Source organism: Diadema antillarum, unplaced genomic scaffold (genome assembly GCF_040938485.1).
Source record: "Diadema antillarum isolate AM-2024a unplaced genomic scaffold, OU_Dant_1.0 seq00000029_RagTag, whole genome shotgun sequence".
NCBI classification, from domain to species: domain Eukaryota; kingdom Metazoa; phylum Echinodermata; class Echinoidea; order Diadematoida; family Diadematidae; genus Diadema; species Diadema antillarum.
This window is the reverse complement of record NW_027271145.1, coordinates 660,828-681,946: the sequence shown is the minus strand read 5'-3', so window position 1 is coordinate 681,946 and position 21,119 is coordinate 660,828. Positions and strand designations below refer to the sequence as shown.

Below are 21,119 nucleotides of genomic sequence, written 5' to 3'. Positions count from 1 at the left end.
TTATAGTATAGTCAGCACTGAGTCAAAACAAGCTGCTAACTCCTTCGTCTATGGAGCTTCAAGCTCCTTGAATTGGTCAAACGTATAAGGAGCATATAACTTTACGTGACCCTATAGTCAGACGCGCGGCGTGAAGGGACAGATGGTTTACGCAAATGATCCTGCCAAAATCATCACGAAAACTGGAAGGTGATTTAGTGATCATTAATTGCATAATGTGGGGGCGCCCTCGAAAGGAAACTGGGTCATAGTGCGAGACCAGTTTAGTGCAACATATCACAAATTTCATTTAAAAGCATGGGTGTTCTGCCGAAGATTATATCTTATATTAAGGAATATCACAATAATAATGATGATGATGATGATGATAATGATAACACTAATAATAATAATAATAATAATAATGATAATGATAATGATAATAATAACAATAATAGTAATAATAATAATAATAATAATGATAATAATAAAAATAATAATAATAATGATGATGATTACCATAATAATAATAATAATAAACATGATGATCATAAAATGTCAGAACTATACGTAAATGCATACACTGCCTGACGTCTCGGGTATACAGATATGAAACGTTAGTTTCAGGCCATATTTGTTAGACTGGCAAATGTGCGTGTGTGTATGGGGGAACAAAAGAGTTGGACATTCCTCTTATTTTTTTCCCATAACAGGAACGATTCTTTTTACTCCTTTTACATGATTTAAAAAGACGACGCAATATGATACATGACATACAGAGGCTTTTCAGGACAGCACTTAACTTTCACAAAGATGAAATCATTTCTCGAATTGCTATGATGATATTCTAAACCAATGGTCAACTATACCACCTTTTTGATCAGTTATATCTGTGGTCGACTATACAACTTTTTAGATCAGTTTTATCTGTCTTCAAACAGTATTGTACTTCAAATCACGCCTTATTCCACTCTTCGTATATCGCATGCGATGTTACACATTTATGGAGATGAATGGGAAGACACACAATAACAATTCGCCCTACTAATTAATTGGGACGACCCTCGCCTTGTCCCCAGCAACCTTGTCCAATCTGAACGTTATCAACTAAAAGGCCATTCAGACATATAGCAAATAAAAAAAAAGTTGTTTTTAAAATGGAAGTAGAACAGCGTGACCCTATGTGCTTTTGGACGTGACTGTCCCCTGTCTCCCCCGGCGTCCATCAATCGAAGGATGAAACTTCGCCAAGATCGAAGGAAATGTTTTGCTTTGCTGACAGCGAAACTAATAGTCAATGCATGTTTGCTCTGCACCTTCTCGCGTTGTACTGACACATCTTCAGAACACAGAGAAACAGCGTAAAAGAACTATCTACACATTGAATCTAAATTTGAAATTGAAATTTCAAGCCAAATGGATTCCTATCGATATATATATAGGCCTACACGATGTATAATATCATTCGTGCATATACTTTATAGACAATGAACTGTCCTTATCAGTTGGACGAAAGTCAAATTGACTCATAGTCATGTACCGCTTTGAGTCATTTGATAAACTATTGAATAGAATAGAATTGAATTGCATTGAATTGAACTAACTTGAATATTCTTATTAGGATAAAAAGGGTGAGTAAAAGGTGAACATGGGAGCTGAATTGAGATCAAACTTGCCCTTGAACACGGGGACGAATTCGGCGAGATCGTTTGGCATCCGCTGGTAGAACCGCACCTCGTTGGCGTTCTCGATCTTGCACACGGATTTCTCGTCACACTTCATCATGGCCGCGTGGCCGCCGACCTGGTGCTCGAAGGGCATCAGCAGCACGCAGTGCGATATCGGAGAGCGCTTTCGCGACTCCACCACGTCCTCGGTCTCTTCTTCGACATCCATTTCGCCGGCAAAGTTTGGCGTGACGACAGGGTCCTCGAGCGAAGTGCAGCAGTCATTGAGTTGTATCGCGTCACAGCTGCTGTGGATAAATGCCATTTCTTGGTAGTTCGGTAAAATGTGAAGGCTCAAACGTAGGGGAAGAAGCTCTAGATGTCGATGCTCTTCTAATGCTGCTACCACCCACTAATCAAGAGAGGAATAAATGTTTGTTTCTGTCGATAAAGTACCGAACCACAATCGACGCTCAGGACCATTTGCCCTTCATTAAGCAAACCAGACCAAGTTTCGCAAAATAAAGTCATACGAGCAGAAAGACAACCCGTTCGTCACCTTAAGTTCGGGAGCAGTGCGTTCAGGCGATATCGCACAGCTGATACGAGTCATTTTTTTCCTCACACAGCAACGCGCAGATAGCTTCACACATCCGCAAATTTAGGCGCTGACCTGGATAGGAGCGACCGAAACAATGGGGGCCAAGAGACGAAAATGCATGCGAGAGAGATCCAGAGGCTGAGTACAAACATTCAAGTGCCATTGTTGTATACGCACAGGGCAAAACGGCATATATGCCTCGATCTCCGCAGCTCTTCAGCCCTGCCAGAATGCACGCAGTGCCAACATGATCGGAAGCACTGACGGGCAGCACCGTGTCAGCTAGCCCTCAATTCGCTGGGCTTCCCTTGCATGATATCCACAGGCGAGAGGCAGATTGCTTGTATTCATGATATTCTTATTTAATTGTGCAAGTGTGTGTGTGTGTGTGTGTGTGTGTGTGTGTGTGTGTGTGTCTGTGTGTCTGTGTCTGTGTGGTTGTGTGTGTTTGCGTGTGGTTGTGTTTGTGTGTTTGTTTGTGAGTTTGTGTGTGTGTGTGTGGAGGGGTTGCGATTCGTTTCATCTTTCAGTAGCCACACAATGAAGCTTGCGAATTAAAAGTGATACCATCTATTAAACAATGGGAAAATGAACTACAGACGAAAATACATGATGATGGCGTCTTAACTCAGCCTCAGGAAAGACATACTATCGCATAACTTTTCAACAAATATCTCATGGAAACTTCCATTTTAATTTGAGTTAATTCGTTGAGAAAATGAAATATAATAGTATCTACCATTTCTGATAAAGAGGAAAAATTTAACTTTTTTGCGTTATAATTATGAAGCACGAGATTGCTCTTAAACATTGTAATTAACAATGGCAACTTAAAGGATATGGAACAATATTAGTAAAGTCAAATAAATAAACAAAATATCGTCGCATGAAGACAAACATATGATGTAACTATTTTCTTTTTTTTTTCGATTTCATTCGTTTCTTTACATTCCACTCGAATGTTTGAATAAACAAAAGGAATGTGCAGAACATTATAATCTCCTGTCAAGGAGTACGCGTGAATCTTTCTACTTGAAGGTGCAGGTAAAACACATACACATATACAATTCACACACACACACACACACACACACACACACACACACATTACGCAAGCACATACAAACATACACATACATAGCCTATATACCGTACATGCAGTACATAAATAAAGGTATAAAGGATAAATTTTTTTTGTATACTGGATTTTTTTTTCTTTTCTTTTTACGGGGGAGGGGGTGGAAGGAATACCCATTTGCCACAATGATATTTTTTGCTTGTATGAAGAAAAAATCCCTTGGTGTACACGCTTAATTCAAAATTGTATTATTTCTTTTCTTTTATGTTCAACAATTCCCTGATGTGCTTCCTTAAGTTGGTTGGAGAGGCCCAAGGGTCATAGTGATTTTGATTGCTTTTTTCCAACCCGGCTCCTTCGGGAAGCTCAACAGGGAAAGCCTGACACTTTGTTTTCTTGTGTTTTGTTTGTTTATTCTGTTTCTCTGTTATCACTTGTATTGTTTTGCAAATGCCGAATAAATAATAATAATAATAATAATAATAATAATAATAAATGAAGAAGTGAAACTAAGAGAAAAATCTACATTGTCTTCTCATCCATTGATGCCATTGCATTCATTTAAAAAAAAGAATAAATAAGCGTTTAACCGAGTTCACTGCATTTTCATTGAATTTCCTTTGATTGAAATCAGTTAATAACTAAGAATGTTTGCTTGCTGTTGTCATTACCTTACAGCTGGCAGTGGGCCATGCATATAAAGTTTCATAAAGAGAAGGCAGGCCCGAATTCACGAAGGTGGTACAAATGAAACTATGGTTTAAACCATGAACAAAAACCATTGAGCGCCAAGTGTCGCACGGAATATTCCGTTACGAATATTTATCATTATTTTCGTCGACAAAATGACCGTTTCGTTAACGATTTTATCATTTCGTGGACGAAGTGTTCATTTAGTTACAAAATGTCATTTCGTTACAAAATGATCATTTCATCGACGAAAAGACTGATTTCGTAACGAAATATTCCATGCGACACTTGGCGCTCCATGGTTTTTGTCCATGGTTTAAACCATGGTTTAAACCATGGTTCATTTGTACCACCTTCGTGAATTCGGGCCATAAGTCCATACCAACATATCTGTCAGTTTTTAGTAAACCAAGGATAATGACCCTACTATATAAAGATAAGACGTACTTACGTCAATCAATCATTCCTATCAGTTTCATCAACAATGTTTCCCGTTATCGCAAAACCAACAAAACACATTCGCATGCATGTCTCATAAGCAATAACCTCGTGTATTTGCCAATGTGTTTTAAGCAAACCCTTTACTACTCAATTGCTGTGTAAGTGCGCCATTATGACGATTTTAGTTCCAACGAGCAGTCATAAATCCTTATCATGAAACACTGAAGTGTGAACAAACATACCGACAGAAATAGTAGATGCGTCAACGTTATTCAAACCAAAGAGTTATAGAAGCGCTCTATAATATTCTTTGATTCAAACAATACCGAGTGTGAACTTTCCGAGCTGATGATGTGGTAGTAATTTTCACTCAAGTTTATTTCCACTTTGCATTTTTCTCCACGTACAAAAAGTAAGCTGAAATAATTCCAGTGTACCCCCTTCCTCAAGTAAATACCTTGAGACTCTCAAACATGAATTGCGTCATTGTACTTCAGAGGCATAGTCCTATAACCTATTCGCCATAGACACAGAAAACACCATCATATTTATGCTTGAACAAGGAGATGAGACTTTACCTCCCTAACTTGAGTAAAACAACGTTTCTGATCAGACACAGTGTCTGATAACTCCTTGGCAAAAGCTAAATGCTGTGAATACAAGTACACTATTTCCACAAGACGATCGACCTGGATTGTTATTATTTTATGTTGAGGGCGCTTCGTCCTCGCACAAAGACAATACATTTGCACGTGATGTTGGTGAACATTCGATAGACTTGCCGAAAAGAAATGGAATGAACTTTTTTCGACAGGCTGCATCTATCAAAGACCCTCACAGCCAAAAAAAAAAGAAAAAGAAGGATTAGTTAGTATCGGAATAAAGAATAAGAATATTAATTTTCGAACAAATGCCACGATTCTCCAAATTGACCACTCCATATTATAAGTCTACCAAGTTACATAGTCTCAGAACTTTGTAGGAATGGCATGCACACACCTGTCTTTCGACATGATTGGCATTGAATAGGAAGTATCTAATACAAACAATGAGTCTTATCTTTATCAATAACGATTGATTAAAGTTGCCCTTTAATGAACAAATTTAGTGACATATCATACACAATGTTCTCTGATGCTAGTCTTGTACCAGACCCGTCTCTTTCTATCTTGACTGTGCATGTAGAATGCTCCTCACTCCCTAATTTCACGTGCGCATGGATTTTTTTTAATTCATTTTTTAAAATCATTTTCAGTAGTTCCACCATGTCGACTGGGTGCACGTCACGAGACCGACACCCACGAGTCATACAGCCCATGAGTTCGACACTAAGTTAACAAGACCCACGAGACCGATAGCCCCGTGCTGTCGAACTCGTGGGCTTTATTACCTTGTGTCGAACTCATGTGAGCTTTATTTGCCCATGAGTGTCGAACTCATGGGCTGTATGACTCGTGAGCTGTATATATGACTCATGGACCTGTTTTCAGGTCCGGGGGCGCACGCACCCCTTCCCCCATTTTTTTCTTTTTATTTCTTTTGTTTCAACAAAAAATAAAGGGGGGGGGGCGTGCGCCGGTTGCGGTCCTCCCTGGATCCACCCCTGTGTTATCTCCACGGTTTCAATCGATATCACACATCGGTTGAAAACAATATTAATACTGCCCAGAACGTGACCCACTGTGTCAGATAGTTATATGATTTTGAACAATATTATAGCGACCAACACAAATCGTGTGTCACAGGGATAATTTATATGTGTCAAGTTCAGAGTAGTTATACGTAGACTCGGTGACAACTTTTGAGAACGATGATAATTTGCCTGAAGCATGTGGAATGTCTGTCTTACTCACCAGCTGACGTTGATGGTTGCCAGTAACTATTATTATGTACACAAGGCGGACTTTGTCCTTGGAAACGCCGTCTCCATTATCTATACCCTTCTAGTAACTCAATGTATCGCATATTCTTAAACGTCAAATAATCATTGCAGTTCACTGACACTAAATTCTTATCATCACCTTCTGCATACAGGCCCACTTCTGTTTATCAGAATGAAATAAGACAATTCCTTTAAAAAAGAAATAAAATGAACAAAAAAAATAGAATAAAGTGAAATGAAATAAAATGTTATGAAATAGAATGATATAAAATGAAATGAAATAAAGTAAACTAAAAAATGATAAGATATTATATGAAATGACATAAAATAGAATAAGATAGAATAGAACGCAATGAAATAAAAACTGTATTGAATTGAATTAGATAAGGTAAATGAAATAAAACATAATAAAATAAAGGTGCTGTATTCGCTTTTCCCCTCAGTGACCCATTGAATCTGCCCTCATTACAATGACATATATTTTATTGATAAAACTTGGCATAATATTGAAACTTTTCTGAGCAATTTCTGGCTACGTGCCGTAACTGTTACCCTATATTACATGGTGATATGATTGTTCACGGATTCATGATATTGTATTGTTATTCGCGAAGCGATGCACAGTATGAGTGGGTGAATACGTGTTATTATCTATCATGTAATCATTTGTCACGTATTCTTTCGTCCTTACCATTCCATCAAGTTCACCTTAAGTTATCTATTTTTTATAGGTCACATACTTTGAAGGTATAAGTTGCATGATCTGTTTTCACACATATTGATTTATTTTCTATTGATAATTATGATCGATGGATTCTTTTTTACTGATACATTTTATTTTGGGGGTTTGTTTGGGTTTTTTTTCTTCCTTTCTTTTTCACCAACGGCGTTTACTGTAAATGACATTTCTTCCCTTAATGAAGGAATTTATTCTGCACCATATAGAATTACTGTTAGAATACGTTGCATACGAAAGGGTTAGGCGTCGAGAAAACATTGTGTCAAGCAAAAAATATGTAGCATATAGGCTTAACCCTAACTAGGCCGGGTGGGGGGGGGGGGGGGGGGGGGCTCCGACTCCCCCGACGGTCCGCGCAATGTATCGCTAACGCGAAAAGCTATCGCTGCAACTTTTCATGACTTTTTTCTTTCGAGTCTCCCGAATCTTTTGACACCAAATTTGCGATGCCCAGGCGCGCGGTTCCGAAGTTGCGCCTGAATATGTACGTGCATGTCCGACCAAAAATCGCTCAAAAACGTGAATTCGTGTACAATTTCAATGCAAACTGTGCTTAAAGGCAAATTTCATAAAAGCATGATTATTTTGGGGTTTTATTGATTAAAATTAATTAATAACATATTTTCATGTTTGGAACAATGTCGCGGACAAGTTTCATCGAAAAAACAATGAAAAATATATAAAGTCGAAAAAACAAAGAAATACATAAGAAATACAAAAAACAAAAAAAAATACTTACCACTTTTTTTTCTGATGGCACAATGTGGTATTTTTTCTCTTATATTTGCTCAGGACACTAAAAAGAATATTTACACAAAAAATTGCCCATTTTGAGCTGTACTTAGGGACTTATACCAAATTGTCTGATTTCATGCATCATTATAGGCAATGTGTGAGCCAATTTTCGTCGCGATCGCGTGGTCGACGGCCGAGATCTGGAGGGGGGGGGGGGGGCCTGGGACCCCCTCCCCCCCCCCCCCCCCCCTGCTCTATGATCTACCTAAATGGCCCGGCCTAGTTAGGGTTAATGAAAACTAAATACAGGGAAGAATCCAAATTCATTGATGTTCATTGTAATTGAGAATAAGTAGAAGTCGTTTGATCTTAATCTAAAAAGATAAAATTAATAGGGGGCAAGCACTGTTGGTAATTTTGGTGTTTTAATTGGAACATAATTCGATTGATGGTGCATGCTGTATAGTGACCTACTATCCAGAATATTATGTTTTTCTTCTGCCTTTCGTTAATCTATTCAATCAACTCATTTATTTGACCATTCCCGCCGTTATTCCATTGCAAACACACTCAAAATCAACACAAGATTCAGTTTAAAAACCGCACCAAGTACGAAGTCCTGCATGCGTGTGTCACTTTTTTCATCCATGTTCGGTTGATTAATGATGATTCTCTGTGATAAGGAATACTAATAATTGCTAACCGTGTCAAGCTAACACACTCTTGATCGTTTTCATCCACTTTGATATCATTTTGACGAAGCAAATATCCCCAAAACATACATTAAATTTAGATAATTTAGTGAAATGATATAGAGTATTGATAACTTTCATAATTCTTTGTAATTGTGTGAATTTAAGGTCCGTTTAAGTACAACTGCATACTCATTTATTATTCCTTTTGTCAAAGTGCAACTAAGTCTGGCCATTCGTGATACCCCTCCCCCCCCCCCCCCCTGTCTTGTTGCTATAGTAAAATACTTAAGAATAGATTTCTGGTCGCGCTGTAAGTAGACTGGTAGAGGGCTGTCATTCTCGTGGAGTCACGAATGACCAGACTTATAGTTTCACCGACTGTCTTCCCCTTGGTAAGGAATGGTAAATATGTTATTCATTCATACAGATCTCTCAGCTTAACACGTTTAATGTGACGGCTCCTGCAACGTTAAACATGTATTGCCATGAAAGTATAAATACAATAATTCACTGTATTTTGCCTCTAAATTATATTGATTTTGTTTGAACACTTAATCTTCCTATAAAGATATTAGTAACCGAAATTACGATCTGCTGTGTTGTTGTATTTTCGTTTGTCCACGTTGTTTGTAGGGCCTATATTGTATTCCTGAAAAAGAAAGTTCCATAAATAGATTAAAATAACAAATAATTGAAAATAATTTAAAGCCTCGATAGCATTACTGTTAAAACATCTCGCCCCAGCCATTTGCCAGCTTGGCGGTCTGTCTTTAACAAAATTATAGTGCTAGTTCAATACGATAGTACAAGTTGTATATAGGGAAGTGTTGCAGACAACTGAGTCTGTATGAATGAATAACATATTTACCATTCCTTACCAAGGGGCCGACAGTCGGTGACTGTGCGAAATTTCTCTGAAATTAACTCCCATTATTTACAGTAGAGGGAGCACTAATGCATGCGATAGGACGTTTGCTGATTCAAAAGCCCCATGTTTACCGCAATAGATATGAACTTATAAAAACGATGATAATTGCTATTAACGGATGTATTGTCAAACGCTGGTAACCTTGTACTTCATATACGTTTGCCGGAAAACTATTAACAACAATAGATTAGAAATAGAACACCACATGCAAACTAATAAACTGACTCTTATAGGTATACTTGTCCAACGGTTAATAGGGCACAGCCATTTCCCCAAGCAGAACGTTGATTGAATGAATGGAGACTTTCATTGAGATTTTCACAGACTATAGCTAGGTGTACCATGAAAACATATGGAAATGATATGTCAAATTTGACAACTTCTGCTTTGAATATCTATTTATGTCCTTTTTTTCGTTCATTTTCTTTCATTCAGGCCATTAATTTCATCGCCAACAAAAATACAATTACAGTGAGAATACGAGGATAAATGAATTATACAAACTAAGTACGACATCGTCATCGAGTATAAGAATATTGCGAACTGAACTGAAGTTTACGATGTTGTGACTTTTTTGACAAAATTACGGATAAAAAATTGAAATGTAGGCGACTGCTTGAAAGCAGAGATCGGTTTGCATTCTCCTCATAAACAATGGCGAAGGACAACGACCTTCTACCGTTCTGTGTTTTTTTTTATTCATTTTATCATTTATTGAAGCCCACACGCGATGTCTGAAGGGAATGCCTCCTGCGTAGAATGTGATCAACAATATTTTTCTTGAATGTCAAGTAGGTCGAAGCTCTATACTCTCAGAAGTGGGGGTATTATTTAATAGCGACACAAGGCAGTTATAACAAGTCAGGCTTCCTCAGGGGTTTCTGTTGATGACGTATGTATTTTATGCAGGAGACCTATATGACTTCTTACCCCTGATTAAAAGGAAAATTCCGTATAACATCAGTTGAAAGACAGTCTGTAAAGAAAGAGTGCAATTTTCTTAACAAAAGAATTAAAATTTGATCAAAATGGAATGATTTAAAGAAGGTTGTGAATGGTGAAATTGTGAAATACCGCCAATTTAAGCGAAACATTTCTTGAACAGTCAATAGAATGAATGTGCAAATTGTGAATTGATAATGTTATCCCCTTACAACAGGAATTTACCACACTGTTTGTGAATAAAATTTTGAAACTGCCAGTCGGCCTATTTCGTTTATACACAATATAATAATATGTCCCACTCTCAAGTTCTGATGAGAAATCTGACTGATCGTCACTCGGAAGACAATACGGATTCAACCAGGAATAACATTATGTTTTACACTCTTACAGCCAAAAATTTGAAGTTTCGTCACTTTGTAGAACACAATCAAAGGAAAAGTATATATTAAGAGGAGATGCCATTTAGCAGCCCAATAATCAACTTCATATCAGCTGTTGGATATTTTTTTTTCACAAAATTTAGCAAATCTTTGAAATTTCATAATTTCCTTACTTTAAATCTGATTGTGACCAAATTGTCACTATTGTGCTTGTCACAATTTTACTGATAATTTTTCCTTTTAGACTAAGATTTAACTGGTCTGGAATTCCCCTTTAAAGAAGCCACATGCTACCATGGTAATGCTGGGTATAAGGGCCTATCCAGCCGTACACACCATAATAGGCTCAGATTTTGTCCATGATTGTTCACGACAGCGAATGACGAATGACCCATAGGCCTACATTGTCCGTCACACCCCCACCCCCACCCCCCCCCCCCCATGTGGTCCTCTGCCGCATGAGCGTTCCCGATTTTGTTTTTTTTTGGGGGGGGGGGGGAGGGGAAGGGGTGCATTTCAAGGCTTCATTCGGTTGAAAAGACCCCCAAATTACTAGTAGAAAATTGGGCGTCTTTCAGAACATTTTGAATAAGGGGTATTTTCATATCCCTCCCGAAAAATTCTGAAATATAGGGTCCCGAATAGAGGTAAGCCTACTTGCAAAACACCGAAAATTCTAGAATAGAGGTAATGATTGTGTTTGGTGTTTTCCCGATTCTCCAAAATAAGCATGTCTTGCTGCAGCAAAGCATGCCGGGCAGCCCTTTCTTTCGCATGACAGCTACTGCAAGTGGTAGGCCTATTTAGCCCGTGATGATGGGGGGGGGGGGGGGGGGGGGGGGAGGGGGAGTAATTTTTGATGGCTTAAAAAAAAAACCAAGACAAATAATCGAACAAACAAACGGTGAAAAGGGGTCAAAATCCTAACCCATTTCCATCTGAATAAAGGGGGCAACTCTAACAATTATTTTGGAATGGAACATTCCAATGTTTGTTCTACAAGGAACAAAAAATTTACATGAAAGCATAGCTATGCATGGCTGATCGCTTGAGTGGGGGCCCGGTCGTTAATGTGGCAACTGAGTCTCAAAACTTAATGTCAGCTCAAATATCTCATCTTTGAAGAGGTATATTTGAGCGGAGCAAAATATTCCTTCCTGTAATTAGCTGGTCTATGAAAAGATAACAGTAATAAATCTTTAAGGCGCAATGTCAAAGTTGCCTTTATTGAAAAGAGATTAAGTGAAATCAGGGTAACGGAATTACACTTCATAAACATAGAAGATATGAAAATGATAACTTTTTTCTACACTTATTTTAATAAACTTCACTCATTCATACACGTATTAAATCTTCTTGTGGAGATGCGCGCAGTACGATGCCAGGGGCCCGTTGCATAAAACTTACCGTTGAATTTCAATGGTAACTACCGTCAAAATTAGGCATCATAGCCAATCAGCATCAAGGATTCTAAAATTTACCGCTAATTTGAAGACTTACCGCTAGAAAGGAGCATATGGAAAACTTGCGCGCATTTGCTCCGGAGCGAGAGCACCGGTGCTTATAACACGTGAAAAGACGCGTCATATCCCCCTCCTTTGGGACAAAAATAGCTCTGCACAAAAAACATGGCTATGAATTCAAAACCCTCGCACTCCAAATGAAACTAGAATGTACCCTCTTTCTACTCTGTGTATTTCACCAAAAATAGGTTTGGGGAAATTAGGGCACTTTTCCCCTGAAATTCTGCTTCAAATCACCAAATCCTGAGTTTGTCTATGGCGGCGTACCCAAAATAAGCCATAATTGTCGGACATGCCCATATAAATCACAGGCTGTACCACGGAAGCTTAGTGGAATTGTTTACCCTCGCACTTCAAAATGAAGTAGAATGTTTGGGCTCTTCAGTGATGTATAACTTGTTTTGATTGGTCAGAGAGAAATTAGGGCACTTTTCTTGTCAAATCAAAGAATGTTTTACAAAACTGCTTGTGACTTTGCTAAGCGTGCTAGCTTTTGTGCTGTCCATTGTACACAATTCCCCTAATGCTTACGGACAACGGACGAGTGTGCGTAAACAAACAATTGTGTTTGTGCTGTGAAACGAAGGCGGGAGAGTTCAAGTTATTCACAATTTTCGCTGGATATCATGCCTTTTGAATCGTCTTTCATCCACATTATTTTATTAATATTCTGACAATCCTGCAGAGTGTATTTACCACTTCTTTCAGAGCTAAATATTGCCAAATTCAAGGATCATCATGCGTATTTTGCTCTGCCGAGATGACTTGAGGTTGCAACAAGCCGTGCTTGAACAGACCATGGTTCAGTCCCATTAAATCAACAGGGGTTAGTGAACCCATTATGTAGATACTGTACGCGTTGGTGTGTGTGCTCGTGAATGATCAACTTGTGTGGTGAAATGGAAATGCCGTTGTAGCTAATCTAGATTCCCGGTACTAAAAATACTAATATCATTTCATTATTAGCTGTCAGATTAAAAAAAAATGGCTTCCATGTTCATGCATGCATTTCTTCTAAGGCGTATTCTGTCCCTCCAGTAAGCACACGCACGGTTCTCCCGATTCCCGTACAATGGACGAGTCCGCTCCTTCCCATATTATGCTCGAGTGCACTCGGCTGTTGGCTCTCGGCGACTACGTGCACTCTGGTCTGTCAACCCTAAATGCGCGAAATCGTGCGAAAGTTTTCCATATGCGGTAAGTCCAGCGGTAAGGGTTTATGCAACAGGGCCCAGGAGTACTTTCATAGCTCTTCCTTAACAACAGAGGGCAGCACACAGCAGCACTAACATTTTTGTTATGATTTCGGCACCTTGTAGCTGTAGCTACTAGCTGTGTATGGTAAGGTTCGGCACCTGGGTCCTGGCTGGAAAGGGTCAATCAATGGTCATCTGACGATACGTTGTGACTACGTTTTTGCTTGTTTGAAACAAAAGACGATACGAAGTGTGGTTTATACTCACAACTGACGAAATCTACCCGACTTAGCATTGTTGCGAGCTTCGCATCAAGGGTGGGTATGATTTTGTTGGTCCTGCTGCATGCACACGTGCACGGCGCAGCACCTCGATCTGTCACCGCGCCAGCGCCAGAGACCTGCCGCCTGCCCGGCCCGCTCGGCCGGCGCGCGGACCGATGATGCGACGCCGCGCCTACAGTACGGTACAGCCTTGCCAAGAAGGTTCGTGTTGCACAGGTCACTGCTTGTCAAAAGTAGAAGAAATACAAAATTTGTACTAAGTATACACTTTCCATGAGAATAAGAAAGAAGATAGACTATACAGCCAAGTCTGTTTTTTTTTTTTTTTTAAAGACATAGATCTAGTTCTATAGGAGAAGGATTCTGTGTCTAGGCCACTCATGATACTTAGTCCCCGCGGAACATATCCCCGACTGCCGACGCGACAGTATATACAGACTTAACTGTTAGTTTAGTCTTTTGCTTCAGTCAACAGAACAGGTAAGCCTAACCCTATAGGGTACTCCTTGTACACAGCCTGAACGTGAAGCGTTCGGCTGGTTGCAGTTACAGGACAGGGTGATTGTAACTTAAGTTAAAGCAATATATTCATCCGTTGAAGACGAGTCCTGGAAATGCTTGGTCTTGGGCAGGTGTCTATGAAAAATGCGTGTTCTAATAGCAAAATCAGTCCATCCTCAATGGGTGAATAATTATAGACACCTATCTCCTTTTATAAAACCATTTCAGTTTTTCGCTCGTAGCTCTTCTACTGATTAGACCCAAGAGCACTTTTGTAAATGAAGCTGATTTTGCAAATCCTTAAAGGTGATATTTCACTCTTCTGATTACCAAAAAAAAAAAGAAGCTAAACAGCAAAAACATAGACTAGATCTATTTAAAGCTCATGTTACAGTGCATAGCCTATTAAAAATAATAATAATACTATGAATAGACCTCTCTACAGCCTAGTCGACATGACTTAAAGAGAGGTTGAGTTGAAAACGGGACTTGATACTTTATTTTTAGGGCTCCGTGTGACAGTAATGTCAGAGTATGTTGATACTTGGGTTTAGATCAGTAGTGGCGAAAAAAGGATCGGCAATGAAAGATGAATTCAAATTTAATCAGAGAATCTTGTTTCATTTCCATCAGAGGAAATGGCTGGTAGCCCATATTCAGTTGCAGTAGCTGTTCTTCCATGGGGTTCAGTTATGTATAATTAAGGTGGGACCACTTCACCGGATTAAACACCCTGCTCTTCATGATGAATAAAAGAAGCGGGATCTTTTACGTGCGTGAGTTGTGACTCTCACACAGGACCTCCATTTTATGTCCTATCCAAGGGACAGAGTGTTTTTGCCTCTTACTAGAGGGGACAGTATGATTACACACAACATTGCTCAGTGGGACCAGAGGATTAAACCGGGGTCCTAAGGATCGTGAGGCAGACACACTACTGACTGAGCTAACTCACCACCCTCTTTACAAAAGTATTGTAATCTCAGCTCTAGATTGGTCAGGCAATATTATTTGATGTGTATCCTGACTTCAGTGTGATGTTTTGAGGTCCAGTCATTCTCAGAAATACAGAGTACGCTCTCAGAAGATGCTCGAAGTATAAAGCATACGGTCGGAGGAAAAAATGTTGGACTTTGATAATACATGATCTAGGTTTTTGATCACCCATGTAGGCTTGATTAAAGTAGATCGTGTCATAACTCTCCTCCGAAATATTTTAGACATTGGGTGGGAGTAAATATTCATTTCCTTTCTATCTTATAGATTTCTTGAAGGTCAATGGCTTAACTGCTGAAGGATGAGCAAGCGAAAGCGTGACGAGCAGCCATCATCGGACAGGCGAGAGTTCAACAACCCCTACCCGCCGTTTGACGCCAACTCGGCCTCGAGTGTACTCAAAGATGACATGGTGAGCGGTATTGGAAGTGCAGCAAAATTGGCGGGGTGCAGCTAGTGCTTGTGTGGGCCATTCCTTTAGGCCCCTTGTGAATTTTCTTCATATCGTAGGTGAAAAATGTCTATCATCTTGGGATTTAATCCTGGAGAGTGATAATGTGTTTTCTCTTTTTTGAAGCTAGGCATCCAGTAGTTTTCATCAACATCAACATCATGGGTGTTGTTTTTTGTCATTTTTGTGAAGTCTGTCAAAATATATTTTCATTTACAGTAGTTGTGCATCAATGATGACATGTGTGCGATTATAGTCTCCCTGAGAGTGATGTTTGGAAAATAAAAAAGAACTCTCCTTTGTAGTAACCTTGGTATATTAAGGCAGGGCTTGACATTAACTTTTTCCTCTGGCGGCCTGTTCGGGCCACTAAAATCTGCTAATCTGAAACTTTGATGGCCCGAGGAAGAAATGTAGTCGTTTGACATAAGAGAGACAGAACAATGAATTTTTAATCTTAAGTGCCTGTTCAGGCAACCAAAAGATGCTAGCCTTTTCAAAATTTTGGTGGCCTGACATAAATTTCTCGTGGCTCTGGGATCACAATTTAAGCCACCGCTAATCTCAAGCTGTGCATAAAGTCTTGAATTTTCTACCTATATAGACTATTGTAGGTTGTACATTTCATACTTTATATTGGTTTTTCCTCCACACATTTCTATATGAGCAGAGCGAAAAACAAAGAAAATGTGTAAAGCAAACTAGTTAATAAAATATGCAATGTCAAACAGTGAACTTAAATAAAGATTGCCATGGTTCACTTTGGTTCTTTGACTTACTTTAGTGTGCCAATATTATTACTAACTACTTTGGCTGCTTCTGCTGCCATTATTTCTCCTCTTACTATCACTGGTGCACCTACCTGTATCACTACTGCTATTACTTTTGTGATCTGCTTGACCTGTCCACAGCTTTCGGAATCCTTTCGCAAATCTGTTGGGGACTCGGTGGCGAGTCTCATTGGTCAGTTGGAGGCTGGACTGAGGAGGGAATGCGATGAGACTGACCAATCAGTCTACACTGGAGTCACTGGTATGTCCAGCAAGATGTGCTACTTCTATGAAGCCATCCATATATACCTCTCCTTCATTCTTGCCACTTTACAGTAAAAAGAAAAAAGAAAAAAGAAATTTCTATCTTTTATCTACTTGTTACTCATCTACATTTACTAATTATCAATTACCTCTGCCAAGGAGGCTATGTTTTTGTCAGCATTTGTTTGTTTGTTTGTCTGTTTTGCAGAATAACGCAAAAAGTTGTGAACGGATTTGGATAAAACTTACAGGTGAAGTTGATAATGAAAAACATAATGATTCAAAAATAACTATTAATATCATGTAGATAGATGCTACCCATTTGTAATGGAAGACAGTAGTATGTATATCATATTAATTCATAGCACTTTCCTCAACCTCCCACCTCCGATGAATCATAGATCAAATCAATGTTTCTTTGATTTCATTAATTCCTTCACAGGTGTATCATTACTCTATCTCCACCTCTACCGAAAGCTTGGGCACCAGGAGTACCTTGGTAAGAGTCTGGAATTTGTGAAGCGCCCTCTACGGCACTTGAAGGGCCGACGCATCACCTTCATGTGTGGTGACGGGGGCCCCCTCGCTGTTGGTGCAGTATTGTACCACTTGATGAATCAACCGTCTCAAGTCCGTGACTGTGTGAACAAGTAAGATTAATTTAGCTACTCACCACAGAGTAAAATGTTACTTACTTGTCTATGCCATAGTGCTGCATTTGCACCATGTTTGCGGCTGCCACGGTAGTCCCGTTTCAGGCCACCGTGCACAAAACGGGATGGACGTGAGACAACGCGATGGGACGGGATGGGCAAATGTAACAGGCCATTATTGTCGTGGATGCCTGTGGGATTTTTGAACTTTAAAAAACTTTGCCACAAGCAGTCCTGATGCTAATGAGAAAACTTGTAGGTGGTAATAAAATGGCATGGGGTGGATACAACAAAGCACGACAGCACATAATAGGCCATAACAAAACTTGGAGGCGGTTCGTAGCAGAGCTACCAAGTCTCACGCATTCTGCGTGAGACTCAAGCATTTAGGGGCCGTCTCACGATCTCACACATGGCACCCATTTTTCTCGCGCACCGCGCGAAATCGGCAACTTGGGCCTATAATGAGCATAGCTCTAAAGATTAAAGTGATAGTTGCCATTGAAAGTATACATGTATTTTCCTTTTGTCTTTTAAAATAATTAAAAAATAGTCACTTAAGTATGCACCTGATCGCACCATTGAAAGCTAAAAATTGAAAAAGCTCCCTACCGTGGGAGGCTACAGGGGGAAAAATCCCTCCCACACCCTCACTCGCGCGTACATTCGCTCGCCGAGATGCCGAGTCATGAAAATCTCACTCATAAAAAATTTGTGAACTTGGCATGCCTGTCGTAGTGAGACGTGACAAAAAATATTGTATAGTCTAGCCTGACCAGACCCCGTGAGAACGGTGTCTGGTAACTACATGTTTTATACTGGAGCAAGGACTGGAACAAACAAGACTGGAATACAGAGGGGAAAAAAACAGGAGAATATCCCATCTACCCATGGCGCATTATGTTTTGGACAGACGGGGCTGCCATGGCTGCAGGGAACATGGTGTAAATGCAGCATAACATGTAGCTAACTGTGTAGGACTTGTAAAACACAGTTTTGCAAGTGCTTGGTCAATTTTCAGTGATGGGATGAGAAAGTACTAATATTATCCCTTTTTAACAGACAAATCTTGGGAATTCACAACTTTGAGACAATGTATGCGGCATTTTTTTTACCGTGTACAGTATTTTCGTCACTTGCACATTTTGCAAAATGATTTTTGACCACAAAGGCCATAGTGATCCAGTAGAGATTTAATAGGGGGATCAGGTAGTTTCTATCCGTTGGCAATTAGTTTCCCCAAGTCTGTACCAAATGGTGCAGAAAGTGCCCCAATGTGCATGCCAGGTGCACAGTAAGGGTTAGATAACTTACGCAGCCGTGCGTAGTGGACATGTGGTTTAAAGACATTCTACTTTGCCGTTCATTCTGTACTTAACCTTTTGAGGACGAGTCCTGAGTATACTCGGGCAAGTGCCTATGAGAAATATGTGTACAACTAGTAGCAAAATCAGCTTGTCCTCAACAGGTTAAATGGGAAGCAATTCATATGTCCATAGGTCTTTTTTTTTTCGAGTGTGTGCTGTTCAATGAAATGATCTTGTCACATGCTCATTCATAATAGTGAAGCCCATTTTAATACTTTTCGGTTGTTCTCATACTCTCCCCTAGGAGGGTTGATCAGCCTTGATTCTATTAATGTCAGTACAGTGCACTCCCGTTACAACGAACACGGTTATAACGAAATTTCGTTATAACGAAGTAAAACTTCTGGTCCCAAAATTATCGCCATTAAAGTCTATGGTACAAAATTCGCTTATAACGAACACGGTTATAGCGAAATTTTCGGTATAACGAAGTCTTTTCCGAGCACCACTGACAAAGAAAAACAAAAGAAATGTGCTCCGTTATAACGAAATGCAGATCGCTTTCGAAAATACATAGCGGAACAAGGCATTTACAGCGTCTCTGCATGGGCGAATGCGTCACATCACTGTGTGTTCGCTTGGTGTGTCACACACAGTTTCCAAGGGGAACTTGTGTTATTGTAATACAATAATCTGAAATAGATTAACTATTTGTTTTATTGTTCACAGAGCTTTCCAGTGTATGACGAGTATTCAACAAACAGAATATCATATACGTGTGGCTTCCTTGCTTTCGTTATATATTGTATTTGTTCGGTTATAACGAAATTTTGTTATAACGAAAGAAAACTGCCGGTCCCGAGCATTTCGTTATAACGGGAGTGCACTGTATCCACTTGGGGGAAAGTGAAAAATTCATAATTGTTTCAGACCACATAAAACTCTGTTTTGTTTACTGGTACAGTTTGACCTCTCCTATCCAGCCTCTCTTTATCTAGACCTATCTATCATCTGCGATCTCGGCATGATTTTCTTTTCTTTCTTTTTTTTCAATCTAATAATTACAGGGAAAAGGGGGATTTCAAACTCAAACAAAATTCCAGCACAAACTCATGTGAATTGCATATTATTCTCAACATAATGAACATATGTACATTCACATCTAATTTTCAACATGCATTCAGACATTCACTACCCCCAAATCACTGCAAGAACATGGACAGAAAATTTTTCATTAAATCAGGGCACATTACAAGCGATCTTTTTTCTGCAGATGGGTGCATTAAACATTGAGTCTCCCATATCCGGCCAAATCCCTTACATGGGGGCGTTTCATAAAGCTGTTCTTAAAGTTACAAACGACTTTAAAACAAATGGTGGTCAGATCTTGTGCTGAATTATTGAAATTCTGATCTAAGTATAGCATATCAGAACTGATCGCCAGTCGTTCTTAAGTCGTTCGTAACTTTAAGTACAGAGAGGTCGGACTGTACTTCATTTATTTTTTTTTTAGTTTTCATTAATCTGTGTTGTTAGTTTGTGAGTGTAGTGAAGATGAAATTAGCTGAACTTTTACGAAAAACTTTTGAATCGTTTCATTCAGGTTGGAGGGACTCCACAGAATGGTGCTGGACTCTGCCTTGCCCGACGAACTGCTGTACGGGAGGGTGGGGTACCTCTATGCCCTCCTCTTTCTGCAGAAGAACCTGGGGGAGGGGTACGTCAGCCCTGACTTGATAGATAAGGTATGTTTCTTCACACGAACTTGAACTGCAGGGGAGAAAGTAATCTATATCATTTGTTCTGTGTGTCAAGACGTATCTCATAGATATTACTTTTGTTCTTGTAGTCACTTTCTTCCTTCCCTACCCAGAGAGAAAGAGAGATAACCTAACAGTGGAAATTTTTCTCACATTTCACATTGATTGAAACTAGGGAGAAAATAAGAGCAGTCAAATGTTTTTGGTTGTTAACTGTGAAATTCATCTTATCAGGCCCAGTGCCAAAAAATTGCCAGCCCCCCCCCCTAATTTTATGTTTTTATAGTAGGAGGGAGAAAGATTTTAGTTAAATATTTTTCCACCATCATGCATACATCATGCGCCCTATGTGTATTTCACCATCTTTTGTGCATGAAGAACATGTTCTCACACACTGTGCTAGTTGGGACAACAGCACAAATAATAATAGCAATTTATGAGAATGCTTAATCTGTTCCTTTGTTGATAGTGACTTGTGTTTATACTTAGCACCCATTTTAAAGAAAGAAATGATCATGTTCCCAAATCATGTGACTGACACTGAGCATAAGACCCTAACCGTCATGTAGAATTAGAATTATTTCAAATTATATGTTTATTTTGAAACGTACGTGTGAAATAATTTGTTTTGATGTTCATAACGTATTCGAGAAT

The 21,119-nt window shown here is 39.3% G+C and overlaps 1 protein-coding gene across 1 annotated transcript in view; it reads left to right on the top strand.

The window, feature by feature from the left end:
- Window positions 1-13,707: 13,707 nt before the first annotated feature.
- The window catches only part of LOC139725244 (lanC-like protein 2), a 28,267-nt gene continuing 20,855 nt past the window's right edge, over window positions 13,708-21,119 (top strand). Inside the window, exons 1-5 of the mRNA XM_071636338.1 lie at window positions 13,708-13,796; window positions 15,528-15,672; window positions 16,623-16,743; window positions 17,188-17,395; window positions 20,309-20,450. Of these exons, the coding sequence (XP_071492439.1) occupies window positions 15,562-15,672; window positions 16,623-16,743; window positions 17,188-17,395; window positions 20,309-20,450 (582 nt within the window). The 5' untranslated portion in view covers window positions 13,708-13,796; window positions 15,528-15,561. The remainder of the gene's footprint in view (window positions 13,797-15,527; window positions 15,673-16,622; window positions 16,744-17,187; window positions 17,396-20,308; window positions 20,451-21,119) is intronic.